At 42.9% G+C, this 14,178-nt stretch overlaps 1 protein-coding gene across 3 annotated transcripts in view; it reads left to right on the forward strand.

Annotated features, from left to right (window-relative positions):
- Positions 1-14,178, forward strand: part of LOC136625246 (phospholipid scramblase 1-like) — a 97,196-nt gene that overhangs the window by 50,555 nt on the left and 32,463 nt on the right. The window contains exons 1-4 of one of the 3 annotated variants that reach the window (XM_066599303.1): positions 2,123-2,222; positions 3,145-3,357; positions 7,599-7,769; positions 11,328-11,476. In XM_066599303.1, the coding sequence (XP_066455400.1) occupies positions 3,345-3,357; positions 7,599-7,769; positions 11,328-11,476 (333 nt within the window). In that variant the 5' untranslated portion in view covers positions 2,123-2,222; positions 3,145-3,344. Of the gene's footprint in view, positions 1-2,101; positions 2,223-3,144; positions 3,358-7,598; positions 7,770-11,327; positions 11,477-14,178 lie in introns of those variants that run through there. The other 2 variants (XM_066599296.1, XM_066599309.1) reach the window with 2 other exon arrangements.

Below are 14,178 nucleotides of genomic sequence, written 5' to 3' on the forward strand. Positions count from 1 at the left end.
CGGCGCGAGACAACCCCGATGCAGGGGTTAAAAAAACAAACCGCTCAGCGCTTACCTGAATCCCGGCGGTCCGGCGTCTTCATACTTACCTGCTGAAGATGGCCGCCGGGGTCTGCTCCCTCCGTGGACCGCAGCTCTTCTGTGCGGTCCATTGCCGATTCCAGCCTCCTGATTGGCTGGAATCGGCACGTGACGGGGCGGAGCTACACGGAGCCGGCATTCTGCACGAGCGGCTCCATTGAAGAGAGCAGAAGACCCGGACTGCGCAAGCGCGGCTAATTTGGCCATCGGAGGGCGAAAATTAGTCGGCTCCATGGGAACGAGGACGCCAGCAACGGAGCAGGTAAGTATAAAACTTTTTATAACTTCTGTATGGCTCATAATTAATGCACAATGTACATTACAAAGTGCATTAATATGGCCATACAGAAGTGTATAGACCCACTTGCTGCCGCGGGACAACCCCTTTAAGCATTAAAGTGGCCCCTCAGCGCAGTATTTAATATTAATGATGGCCCGTGGTAGCTCCCTTAAATATCAGTAGTGGACCTTAATAGCTCCTTTAAGTATTAATAGTGGACCTTCAGTGCCTCAGGAAAGATACCAAAAAAAAAGGTTCCAGTGTTCTACAGAATGGAGAGCAATTGAGCAGGGAGCCTATGGTTCACTGCTCTACCTGTTTCTCACCTGGTTCGTCATCAGTTGACAGCAGCAGACTGCTGCATGGGACACTGGCAATTTGCCTACTCGGGCAGATTGCCAGTCCAGGCCCCCTCATCCCCTGTGCAGACAAACTGGCTGCATAAACGTATGTTTGCCTCTGTTGCACATGAGCTGTGCTGACTTACAGCTGTTTCATTGCAATGCTTTCTCTTGCAGCCTTAAAGGAATTCTTTGCAACTTAAAGGGAACTTGTCACCAGCTTCATGCTGCCCAAACCATGGACAAAATGAACCTAGGACAGATATACCATTCATCACATGTGTTTTATTCTGAAACACTGTTGCGTTTCAGAAAAAAACATACTTAGAAGTTTGAGTTAGCTCTCAAAGTTCTCGAGTTTAAGGGGTGGGCTGCATTAAGCTGTCCCTACTTGTTGCATGAATAGGGAAAGCCCCTCTTCCTGCTTGTGTATAGATAGAGGGCTGTCAGTCTTGATGACCTGGCTAGGCTTTCCTTGTCTGTTTGGTGTGACATGCTCAGTGACACACCAAACAGACAAGGGACAGAGCTCAGTGTCTGTCTGTAGGTGATCAGACATTAGGTGTGAACTGTCCTGTTCAGTGTGTGTTGCTTTTTCCTTGTCTTTGTGTTCCTGCATCTTACCATCTAGGGCAAGCCAGGCCTCTGGGTTCCAGCATGGGACCATTTCTATTGGGACAATCACCCACTTGTAGGCAGGACTCCTTTTGAGTTTAAGTTTCCTTGTTAGAGTAGGGACAACAAGGCCCCTTGACGTTGGCTTTTGAGCTTGTGTATTTTGGCCAAAATATTAACCAATAGCTTGTATGTACTAAATTATGAGATATTTCCCTCTGTCTGGGTTTAGTGGTACATTGGTTAGTATTTTGGCATCTGTTGCCTGTTGTTGTGGTGTGTTTCCTCTCCCCAGCCCTTGCTTGGCTTGCGTCCGTGTAGGTCATTGTTCCACAGCTTGCACAGAAATAACATCCGTCTCTTTGATCCTTTTTTGGAGCAGAGAATCTGAAATCAAACTAAAAAAAAGGATGCGTTCTTTTCCCCATTAATTACAATGGGGTTTCAAAAAAACCCAGAAAGGCTTACATTCTGTCAGGTTTCCATTTTTTTTTGGACAGAAAAATAGTACAGTCTGCACTGCCCTGTCTTTTTTGTCCCCATAAGCAACAATGCATACCGCTTGTGTTTGAACCCTCAAGAGCTACAGGAGAGAATAAGGGGCATCTGAAAAGTATTCTCTCATTTCATTCAACTTCCAGTTGTAGTAGAGAGTGTTTGCAGACTCAGCATCTGTTGGTAAGGCAGGTGTTGTTGTGTGAGGCAGATTCAGAAACAACCTCCTGTTTTATTCTACCTCTTTCTTCACCTCCGCACCCTCTTCCTTTGGCACTGAGACAGCCACACTACTTTCAGTTTCATTTCTCTAGATTTCTCTTTGTGTCCGTTTCTGCTCTTACACACTTGTATTTCATTGTTTCAGGAGCGTTAGACGTCTCTTCTTGCTGCAGCCATGGACATGAAAGGTAATCTAGAGTTTTACTCAGTTATTTGTAAATAAAGCTGAATTATATTAATCTCCGTTCTGATGATGTAATGTGATTGTTTTTATGTATAGCCTTGACTGGTTTTATCGTAACAGGGTTTGCTTATTAACCCTTGAAAGACCAGACATTTCTCAAAATTCTCTCTGTTTTTTTCATCCCCACTTTTTAAGAGCTGTAACCTCTTTCATTTTTCTGTCCACAAAAGGCCCCTCTCACGCAAGCGTCTGTAACAACACAAACAATCTGATAATGTCTTTAACTTTTTTTTCCCCTCTTCCGGTGACCCAGTTACCTGCATAAAAAAATGCAGCCTTAGGCCGCCTGCAGACGAGCGGAAATCCCGCCGCGGGATTTCCCGCGGGATTTCCGCCGCTGAAAGTTTGCATAGGAGTGCATTAAAATACGCACTCCTATGCAGACGGCCGCGGTTTGGCCGCGCAAAATCTCGCGCGGCAAACAAACCGCGGCATGTCCTAATTTTCTGCGGGGCACGCACTCACCCGGCCGCCGGCTCCGGTCTGCGCATGCGCCGGCTGCGCGGCAGCCGGCACATGAAAGAGTCGGGGCCGCCAGGCGCGGGTGAGTACGCGCTCGTCTCTGCAGGCTCTCGGGTCGGATCGCGCGGCGAGAATTCTCGCTGCCGGATCCGACCCGCTCGTCTGCAGGCGGCCTAAGGGTGCCTGCACACGAACAGAATTTCAAGCGCGTTACTTTAGGCACATAATCCGCCCCAGACCGCAGCCAATATACTCCTATGAGGATCCGCAGTTGTCCCCAGACGGACGGATGTGTATCGCGTTTTTTCACGCGCGTGAAAAAATCTGCGACCTGTTCTAATTTGGGTCGGATCATGCGCGTGAAGCCTCCAATACAAGTGAATGTGTGCGTTTTTTTCACGCAGTACATCCGCAGTGCAGCTGCGGATGGAGTCACTGGTTGCTATGACTATAGGAAGGAGGCGTGGTAGGAGGTGTCCCAACACACAGCACAGAGCTTCACAGGCAAATTTCAGCAGCAGCACTGCCCTTCCAATCACCTCATCGACCAGACAGCAGCCAGCAGACACCAGCCTGCCACAAGCTACCAACTACCATACCAATAATGATCGACATGCGTGAGTATTATTCGCTATTGCGTCAAATGTACTTTTTTTTTTCATTTTAACCCCTTAGTGGCCAAGCAGTTTTACTTTTGTTTTTATTGTGCTTTTTTCCATCCCCACTTTTAACCCCTTAGTGACGGAGCTTTTTTTGCTTTTTTCCTTTTTTTTCCCCTACTCCCTAACAAATCGTAGTTCCATTATTTATCCATCGACGTCGCTGTATAAGGGCTTGTTTTTTAGCGGGACGAGTTGTATTTTGCAATGGCACTATTTATTGTACCATATAATTTACTGAAAACCTTTAAAACTATTGTAATCGGAGAGAAAAAAAAAGACTTTCCACCATCTTTCGGTGCGTCCTGTTTCTGCAGCGCGCAAAGTGCAACAAAAACGACCTGATATTTTTATTCTATGGGTCAGTACGATTACTACGTTACCAAACGTATATAGTATTTTTTTTGATGTAGTACTTGTATTTTTTTTTTATATATATTTAATTTTTTTAAAATTATTTTCTGTGTCTATTTTCTGCGTGCAATAACTTTTTTATTTTTTTTTGGCGACATAGTTGTGTGAGGGCTCATTTTGTGCGGTATGTCCTGACGTTTCTGTTGGTACCATTTTCGCATACAGTTGACTTTTTGATCCCCTTTTATTACATTATTTCTCGGAAATAGGTTGACCGAAAAAGTGCATTTCGGGCGTAGTTTCTTTATTTTTTTTGACCACATTCACCGCGCAGGGTAAATCATACATTACTTTGATAGATCAGACTTTTACGGATACAGCGATACCAAAACGGTCACACTGCAGGACGGACGACTCTCCGCAACGCTGGCAGAAAAGAGCACATGACCGGCTCCATTGCCGGACTTGTGTTCTTTCCTCCAGCTCTGTGGAAAGACGTCCATCCTGCATTGCGGCCGTCTTGTGCAGGAAGACGGGTGCATCAGCCGCCAGGATGCGCCCAAGTTACTAAGCCCTCCCTGTTTGTTTTTTGCGGGAACAGTTGTATTTTCCACTGGTGCCACTGAAGCGGCATTTATTGGGTTAATAGCCTTGTTCAGCAGACACCCGCAATGTGTAGAGGGAGATAGGTAGTATTTCTTGCCAATGCAGGATGTAAGAATGTAAGGATGTTGCCAGAATAATTTAACGGTGCTCACACAAGCAAGAGGGACAAAACGGAGTCTGGGTGTTGGTTTTTAAGCTGTTTTCCAAGGAATGGGCAGTTCTCTAGGGGTTGGGTTTACAATAAGAGGCGTCTGCTGGTTTTTCTGCGCGTTTTTTTCCGCAACACATCCGCGTATATCCGCGCGTGATTTTTCACGCATCCGCACCTATCCGCAAGCACATTTAGGTACCATACGCGCGTGAAAATCCGCTAGCGGAATCCGGAACACTCGTGTGCAGGCGGCCTTACGCGTGTAATTGCGTATTTACTGCATTTTTTTTTACATTCATTTCAATGGACAATTTAGTGGATGAAATAGGCTCTGAAAAGCTGAAAGTAGGACAGGCTCCATGTGATTTTGCACGCGTAAAATAGGTGCTACACAATCACTGGTGTGAGAGGCCCCAATGGACCTTTAGTGCTGCGTATTCCACTCACACAAAAAAACGCAGATAAGCACAAATGTAGTGAAATCAAATGTATACAGTTTTTTTAACTGTACCATTACTCTTAAAAATAAAAAAAAACTTTAAAATTGTCACAATTTTCTGATAACTTTTATTTTTCCATCAATTAGGCAGTGTGATTTTCTTGGGGCGAGTTGCAGTTTTTATTGGTACCACTCACAGTGCTGGCATATATTTATTTTTCTATAACATTCACTATGTACTGTCCGTGTTCAGTGATGAGGCGACTCCCGTGAGGATGAAGGGATCAACTGTCACAGCACTGTCAGAAGAGCGCAATCTTCTCTGATTGCTTTCAATAGGGTCGGCGCTGCTGCTGTCCCATTGAAAGCAATGGGTTGAAGGGAACCCCCGCAGGGATGTGAGGCTGTTTTCACATGAAAGCGCCTCACATCTATGGGTTTCCCATAGATTGCGAGGGCGATATTGGGCCATGAATCCCTTTACATTCCCTATTTACATACCAAATTTCCAAGATTCGGGCTTTGATCACAAATTATCACAGTTGGACAATGAATTTCTCAAAAAAGCCTGCTTAGTATGCTTCCACTGCCTGAAGGTAGTGTGTGCAAAAAATCATTTCCCTAGGCTTTATGGTTTCTGAAAAAAGAACTTTCTCATGTATCGTGGTTTTCACAGATTTTCACACTTAGGATTGAATAATCAAGCTGCGACCCCATTACTTTTCCTATTTAGGACCTAAAGAATGCTCCTGCAAAATTTCATGTTTGTGAGACACCGGTAAGTTAGAGAATTAGTGGCGAATCAGTCAGCCAGTGAGTTCATATATATGGATTAAAAACCTATGAAAATATTAAAATGACAAGACTCTTGCAGCTTCTATAGACTAAAGTATTCATAGATCATTCCATAATGGTATAGAAAAAAGGAGATCGTAAAGCTGACATGGAGGGACTGTACGCTGGCCACAATCCCCCACATGTATACATACAGAGCAGCAGTAAAGTCCTGATCTAAAATGTAATCACTAGCCCTCTGATGTGTTTCGCCTAGGCATCATCAGGTGAAAGAACAGGGATATAATGAGAACAGTGCTGCAATGACACCCCTTATTGGCAAATAGCCGGGAAAAATGTTCCAATCTCCAATTGGATCACATTCAAATTTTCATCTAATAAGGAGACATTATCCATGCTTGCCATTCATAATAGGCAACACAGTCCACCGATTGTGGTCATTCCCTCATGCCCAATTCAGGGGTTCTCCCAGAGCATGCTAAGTGAGTCTTTGGTGTATCCGAAACCAGCATAGAAGAGCAGACATGTTCAGTAGACCAAAAGCTAAGCTAATAAGTCAATATTAACAAAGGTATGAGTACAGCGACCAAACCCTGGAAAAAAATGCAGATTCTCAAGCTATTGTGGGCATAAAGCCAGATGCAACAAACAGTTATGAGGGCTGGCATGTAAACTGTTCAGATCTACCTCCTTAAAGGCTATCAGATCGGCACTGATAAAAGAATAAAGGTGCAATCGGAAATCAAAATAGTACAATATAATAGAATATATAGTTAAAAGAGGTATGTAATTAAATTATAAGCCCATTAAAAAAAACAGGAAAGGAAAACCCTCATTCAGCCCAATAGGGCTCTGGCTGTTTTATATTAACCCCTTAACGCTACAGTTACGTCCGGCAGGTTTGGGGTATGAGCTACACTGTAGATTAGAGCTGTTAACCCTAAAACTCTGACAACATCATTTAAATGCCCCAACTAATGTTCAGTAGTCCCGTATGGCCCTCCTCGATGAGATTTGAGATTGCTGTTGGGTTCTCATGGTAGCCGGGGGCCTTCTTAAATGCCCCAGGGCTGACATTGTAGAGTGCCTATCAATGCCTGTCAGATCATGGTATTATGTATTGCTATGGCATTACATCATACTGCAGGAGCGATCAAAGCAACACAAGTTCTTGTACCCTATGGGGGCTAAGAAAAAAAGTAAAAAGTTTAAAAAATATTTTTAAAAAAAGCTAATTAATGTTTTTTAAAAAAACAACTTTTGCCATATTTACAATAAAATAATCTAAATAATAAAACAAAAAAACATTTGATATCACTGTGTCCGTAAAATTCCGAACTATCAAAGTAATGCATTATTTACCCCACACGGGGAACGTCGGCAGGGGGAAAAAAAACAGAATTGCACTTTTTTTGTCCCCCCATTTCCAAGAAAAAATGTAATAAAAAGCGATCAAACAGTCAAATGTACTCTGAAGTGGGACCAATAGAAAATACATGATGTCCCGCAAGAAATGAGCACCCCAGTTGATTTTTGTCTGGGAAAGCCACTACAAGAGAAATGTAATATTACAGGACTTTCATTCAGATGACAGCACCAAGTTTACCAAAATGAAAATCAATCTCCAGTTCATTGGGGAAAGTACTGAGCTAGGGAGCCTTACCTATGAAATTTGTATGCCTTAATGGGGCACATGCTAACACTAAAATAGGTTGTGCCAAGAAGACAAGCCCTGTTCAGAGCAGATGTTGAACTGACACAGTTGTACTCTGTAGAATAGAAAATCAAAGGGTGATTAATATGTTACAACTATATACAGAACATTAACTTAAATTGACCTTATGTTCATTTTAGATGGAAAGCATGGACAATACCCAAATTCTGCAACTGCTTACCATCCTGCAATGAACCCAGGTCCAGCCTACTCTGCTCAAGGACCCATGAGTTATCCTGCTCCTGGATACCCACCTCCAACTATGCAAGGTCCTTATGGATATGCACAGCCCCAACCGGGGGCATACCAAGGTAACATGCTGACATAGGTTGCCAATCACTAGTTGAAATGATTTTACTGCATAGATGTATAACTCCAGTCAATCTTCAATCGCGTTCTATCCCGTATACATCACATTTATGCATCACATTTATACTGTGACATAGGTGTTGGGATTTAAAGACAACTTAAAGTCAAGATACAGGAAACTGTGAAGATTTGTTACTTAACATGAGTTGACCACATTTCCTTCCTTGAAGTAATTCAGATCATGTTTTTGTATTTCACCATCATCTATACATAATATTGTCCTGTAAAAAGAAACCACAAGTACTTAGAAGTTTCCAGATCATGTATTTAATATTTTAGTTGTTTTATTAATAAGTTGTGCCAAACTTACTTTTATAACGTTCTCTCCACTTTTTGGGTTATTTCACACGAGCGTATGCGTCTTTACATTTTCTCGCTGGCGCCGTAAAATCGCGTGAAAGGCCGTTTTTCCGCAAGGGTAATTAGGGTTTTCTTGCCTATTCTATAGTTCACAGAGGCAGAAAGAATCCCAATTAGAATTAAATAGAAATGCCCTTCACAGTAAGGAAAATTTAAAACATGTAAACTTTATTAAATTAATTTAAAAATGGCGACACTAACGGGCAACAAACATAAAAGGGTTCCAAAATCCAACTGGATAGGAACGATGCGAGGAGTGTATGAACACAGGAAACCACTTGATGCTAATGAAGCTAATGGTCGTATGTGTGTGTATTAACTCCAATGAAAAAGGTCCATAAACTATGTTTCTGGATTTCACAGTTAACCCAAACTCAAATCATAGTGGACATGCATGAGTGTCTTAAATGTCTCCTAGAGACCACTTGTTAAAGACTCTGGAGAACGGCGTAATGGCACATAGATGCTCATGTGATATCTTTGCTGATGTGGATTACTGTGGACTCAGTAATGACAGTAGAGTTTCCTTCTCGGAGCACAGCTCTAAAGGAGTACTGTTTGATTATGAATCACGTAGGTGTGTTAGATTCAAAAGAGATGGAAAGTTTTTTCCTTTCGTAATGTTAGCTCAACGCGTTTCTCCGCCAGATAGCAGCGGTTCATCAGAAGTACTTAGATTAGAAGGAACTGATTCGCTAGAAGGTTAAGCTGGACTGTTTGCTACTATCATGTATCAGTCTATATGTACTAAGATTGAGGTTGTATAAGTGCTAGAACACAACCTGATAGCTAAAGAGAGATGACGGTAAGCTATTATATTGTTGTTCGATGAGGTCACCCAAGCAAATGAGAAGTGCCTCTTGCTTAAATTGTGTCATACAGTGCTGTGTAAATAGCTAGCACTAGTTATCTAATTATTGAGCTGGTGACACTGATACGTAGCAACTCTAGCCTCGGAGAAGATGAATAGATATGTAGTACAAAGACTTCTCGTAGCTGGGAAAACCACTTAGATGCGAGTGGCTTGCCAGCATACAGAGTATCAGTTGGCTCTAGCTTTCTAATATACAGCACCTAATAGTGGTACAGATTCAAAGCTAACGCTGCAGCCAGTAAACTCCCTTAATGCTCAATGTGGCAATAAGAGGAACCAGCAGAACGAATCAGGTTAGAGTTGGCTCACTAAACCTTACAATAACCCAAGGCTTTAGATGGTTGGCCATATGGGTTGTTATAGCAGGTAAGAGAGCATGAGAAACGTAGTGCTAAGAGCAAAAGAGCAGAGCCTCCGGCCTGGATGGTAGGCCGGAGGCTCTGCTCTTTTGCTCTTAGCACTATGTTTCTCATGCTCTCTTACGACCATTAGCTTCATTAGCATCAAGTGGTTTCCTGTGTTCATACACTCCTCACATCGTTCCTATCCAGTTGGATTTTGGAACCCTTTTATGTTTGTTGCCCCTTAGTGTCGCCATTTTTTAATTAATTTAATAAAGTTTTCTTGCCTATTCACACGACCGTTGAGCGTCGTTTTTAGCGAAAAAATACGTCACACCCCGGAAAACCCTCGCTTGGCTTTATTTCTCTGAATGACTTCTAATGCCTACATAGAGGCACCTGTAAGCTTTTCGCAGCCTCCCTGTCCCTTTTCTTCCCTGCTCCCATAGGAGTCTATGGGACCCGCCGGCATATATTGGCCAATACATAGTTCCAGAACTATCTTTTTGCCCAACATATATGCATCAGCACGTATTACAGTCGTGTACGTTCCAATTTTTATGGTTCGCCGTTTTTACGTGCTGTATATTCGCCCGTGTGAACGGATGCATTGGAAACCAATGACAGAGATGGTGGCGTATCTCGGTCGCTCGTAAAAAAACACGCTGTTTATATGCTCATGTGAAAGAGCCCTTCGGCCAGGCTCATACTAGAGTAAGAGTACCGCTTATTACACGTGTGATATGCGGTCATTTTCAGGCAATTAAATACGTTGAGCGCAAAAAAATAATGCAGCATATCATTTTTCCGCAGTGTTCTATTTTTCCGCGTATTATGCACGAGAGAGCCTATTGTTCTCTATGGGCGTGTAATCCATACTCCCCATACACAATTTAAAAAGGTAAACAAAAAAAACCAGGAAGACTGCGCATGACAGTGTGCGTGAGATATGCTGCCATGTGCAGTACAATATCGCTGTCATAAGTGGTGATAGGGCAGGGTAAAACGCTTAAACATACGTCCGTGTGAGCCCAGCGTCCCGGCACACCCGTGGGTATCCTGACTTGAAGTCAGCGCATCATAGAGTAAACTAAATACCCATGAAAATCCATGCATGACTTTATTGCGGATTTTCACACAGATTTCTCATGACATCCAATGTGTCGCTTTTTTGTGACAGAGCGTACAGTAGATTTCAAAATCTGCAGCATGACTAGAATCCGCTGTGGATTTCTCCTGCTGTGAGTGAGTGAATGGGGTTGGGTAAAACATTACCATAACTCTTACATTGTACTGTACATTGCTACAAGTTTTGGATTCTATTATGCAGTTGAAGTTCTGCAACAATTCTACAATGTGTAACTCAGCCTAATTAGTTCTGTAGTTGTACATGAAGCCTCGGGGACAACCAAATACACATGGAAGAATCACTGAAGTTTCTAAAGTTTTTCATCAGTTTTCTCATTACCCATTTCAGACTGTGCTTTAGTGGGGAACTCTGGCCTAACACTGTATAAACCTGCAAACTCTTCCGTACTATAGCAGTAATGGAATACGTATGACTTCAGGAGTGCAAACATTCAAGCTTGTTTTTTTTTTTGGCAAAACAATAAGTGTTTGTTTGCAGGATTACTGACCTTACTTCACTTCTGATGACTAACAGCTTGTGTTCACTTTCTTCCACGTACATTCTCATTATTTTTGCAAACATTGGAATCTATAAAAGCCCGTCCAGAGCTTCTACTTTTATAAAGCTCTTTTTGAAAAATGTAAAAATGAACTATTTGCATCCTCCATTACCGGTATGATTTATTGGTGACCCACATAAGTAAACCCGGATCAGTGTGTGCAGACTCTCTGCTGAGACGAGGACAAAGACTTGAGAACTAGAAATTACTACCTTGAATTTTGCTTATCCATGTCAGGTCCACAAGGTCATCCGAATTATGGCCCATATGCAGGAGGGCCTCCTCTTCAAAGCCAGTCAATGGGTCCAGGTGTCTCTACAGCTATATGGATGCCGGCGCCTCCACCAAATCCCAACTGTCCACCAGGGTTGGAATATCTGTGCCAGGTAAATAGTGATTTTCTTTTTTTGGAAGACCAATTTAACCATTAATGGATAGAGATCTACAGTATGAGACATTGTTTTGTAAATTGCAGAATTAGATAAGTAGCTCTAAAATTAGTATACCCTTTTTCCTACTTAAAGAGACTCTGTCACTCTTTTTTTTTTGCATCCCTTTCTGAGGGCAGCATTAGGTAGTGCCTGCCACACTGATTACAGTGATGTGTCTGCTGTGTGGATCTGTGCAGTAGTTTTGGAGAAACTTGCATTTTATCAGTAGCAGCACATGCATAGGTACTACAGGAAGTAGTCCTGGATATTCATGGGCTGCAGGCTAGCTACACCCACCCCACTCTCCAGCCAATGATTGAATGCTGTCTGCCTATTATAGAGAGAGAGCTGCCAATCATTGGCCGGAGGGCAGGATGAATGTGGGTAGCTTGCAGCTCTTGCATATGGTGGATGTTACGTTCGTGTGGGCTAATAAGCACCAGGCCCACACGAACGTGTCTGGAAAGGATAGGGAACACAAGGAATTTCCACGGATTTACACCTCTCCCTATCTACTACTAGATTTAGTGACCCAGACCTACCTGAACGGGGACATCGCCCCTATAAAGGGTGGCCCAGCGGTCTTCGGATCTGGGCTTTTGCTGCTCTTAGGAACCATGCACCCAGGATAGGACACATAAACATGCCACCACGACTGGGACAACTGGACAGGGTAAGCTGCCACACAGAGCCAGAATCACACCATACAGCAGCCAAAATGCAAACACTAGTAGCAGGTGTAAGCTATAAATATATATATCCTTCGTTGATATTTTGATCAAAATATAGAAACTAGTGGGCCACATCACGGCTCCTGGCTATACCACAAGTCCCCACACTAACCAGGAGTCCAGCGACCCCGGACACAGTTCACACCTCAAGCTGCAACAGCACAGACAACAGTACACAAGTCACACAGCAAACTGGAAGCTGAAGTAACATGACTGCTCACCCTGAACACCAGACAAACACTGACAGAAGCTGGGTTTATATGTACTGCAGACTAAAGGAGATTGGCTGATGGAGAATACCACACTCAGCCATCTCAATTAACCCCAACCTGTGAAGGTGTGCTCCTGGAACCTAGTAGTACAACAGATCCCAGCAGCACAACCTGACAGTGGACTAGTTCTTTGTCTCAGTGCTATTAATAAAATGCAAGTTTCCCGAAAACTACTGCACAGATACACACAGCAGACATATAATTGTAATCAGCGAGCCTGCCTTTATCTTATGGTGCTCTCACTCTAAAACATGGTAACAGATTCCCTTTGAGCTGATCATACATTAGATAAACCACTTCAATACACTTCTGGCAGTATTTATCTCTCTTTTCCTACTAAGCATTCTTTTATCAGAAACTAGCTGATATACCCGGCTTCACCCAAGTTAATTTGATACAGGTGTTTACGTGTTGTTCGCACAGAAAATTTTATGAAGTCATGGTTACTTTAGAGTTACCGAGGAATAAAATATGTATACACATAGAGGAGCGTTAGGTTCTCCTCAAGCTGCATGTACCGATGTCCCTCTGCAGAATGTGACCCCCCTACCACTCTCCTCATTTAGGACCTAAACAATGCTCGCGCCAAATTTCACGCTTGTTTGACACTGGGAAGTTATATCACATAGAGGTGCACTTACTTTTGCAATTAGCATTGAATATTCGAGTTGTGACTAGAGATGAGCGAGCACCCAAATGCTCGTTATTCGAGTCGAGCTTTTCGTAAAATTCGAGAGCTCTACTCGAGGAACGAACCCCATTGACTAGAATGGGAGACTCGAGCATTTTTGTATGTGGAACGCAGGGTCCCGAACTTTTTTTTTTTTTTTCTTGGTTCGTCACTCTCTCCCTCTCTCTCTCCCTTCTCCTTCCCCTTCCTGCTAGACCAAAAATTTTCAAATGACGCGTGCTGCGTCACAGCGGGGAGGAGCCAAAAGCTGGGGCGGGGTCGAACACGATTTGATGCTCGTTCGAGTAATGAGCACCATCGAGTACGCGAATACTCGAATGAGTATCAAGCTCGCCAGAGTACGTTCACTCAACTCTAGTTGTGACCCCTTTACTTTTCCCATTTAGGACCTAAAGAATGATCGTGCTAAATTTCATGTTTGTATGACACCGGGAAGTTAGAGAATTAGATTATGTACATTACATAGGGGTGCCAATATTTAACATTGAATAATCGAGTTGTGACCCCTTTACTCTTTCTATTTAGGACCAAAAGAATGCTCCTGCCAAATTTCATGTTTGTACGACACCAGAAAGTTAGTGAATTAGTGGCGAGTCAGTCAGTCAGTCAGTGAGTGAGGGCTTTCACCTCTATATACTTATAGATATAGATATATAGATTAAAGTGAGATGGCTGAAAGCTATCTTGTCTGCTTGTGTATCTATTGACAATGGCGGTGCCATATACAGGCTAACATACTGTAAGCACTTTAGCTTACATATACTGTAGGGTACATGCAGTTTGTCTTGTGGTATTACATATGAAATAGAGAATTAAACAGGTCTCCAGAATTATTTTATTTATGTCTTCACTTTTTAATGGACGACAGAAGAGTTTTGTGCTTTTCTATGGACTGTTCTAATCTTAAAAGGAACCTGCTAAGTACTTTATACCAGGGGTCCCAACTCCAGTCCCCAGGGACCA

The sequence above is a fragment of the Eleutherodactylus coqui genome, chromosome 1 (genome assembly GCF_035609145.1).
Source record: "Eleutherodactylus coqui strain aEleCoq1 chromosome 1, aEleCoq1.hap1, whole genome shotgun sequence".
NCBI classification, from domain to species: Eukaryota; Metazoa; Chordata; class Amphibia; order Anura; family Eleutherodactylidae; genus Eleutherodactylus; species Eleutherodactylus coqui.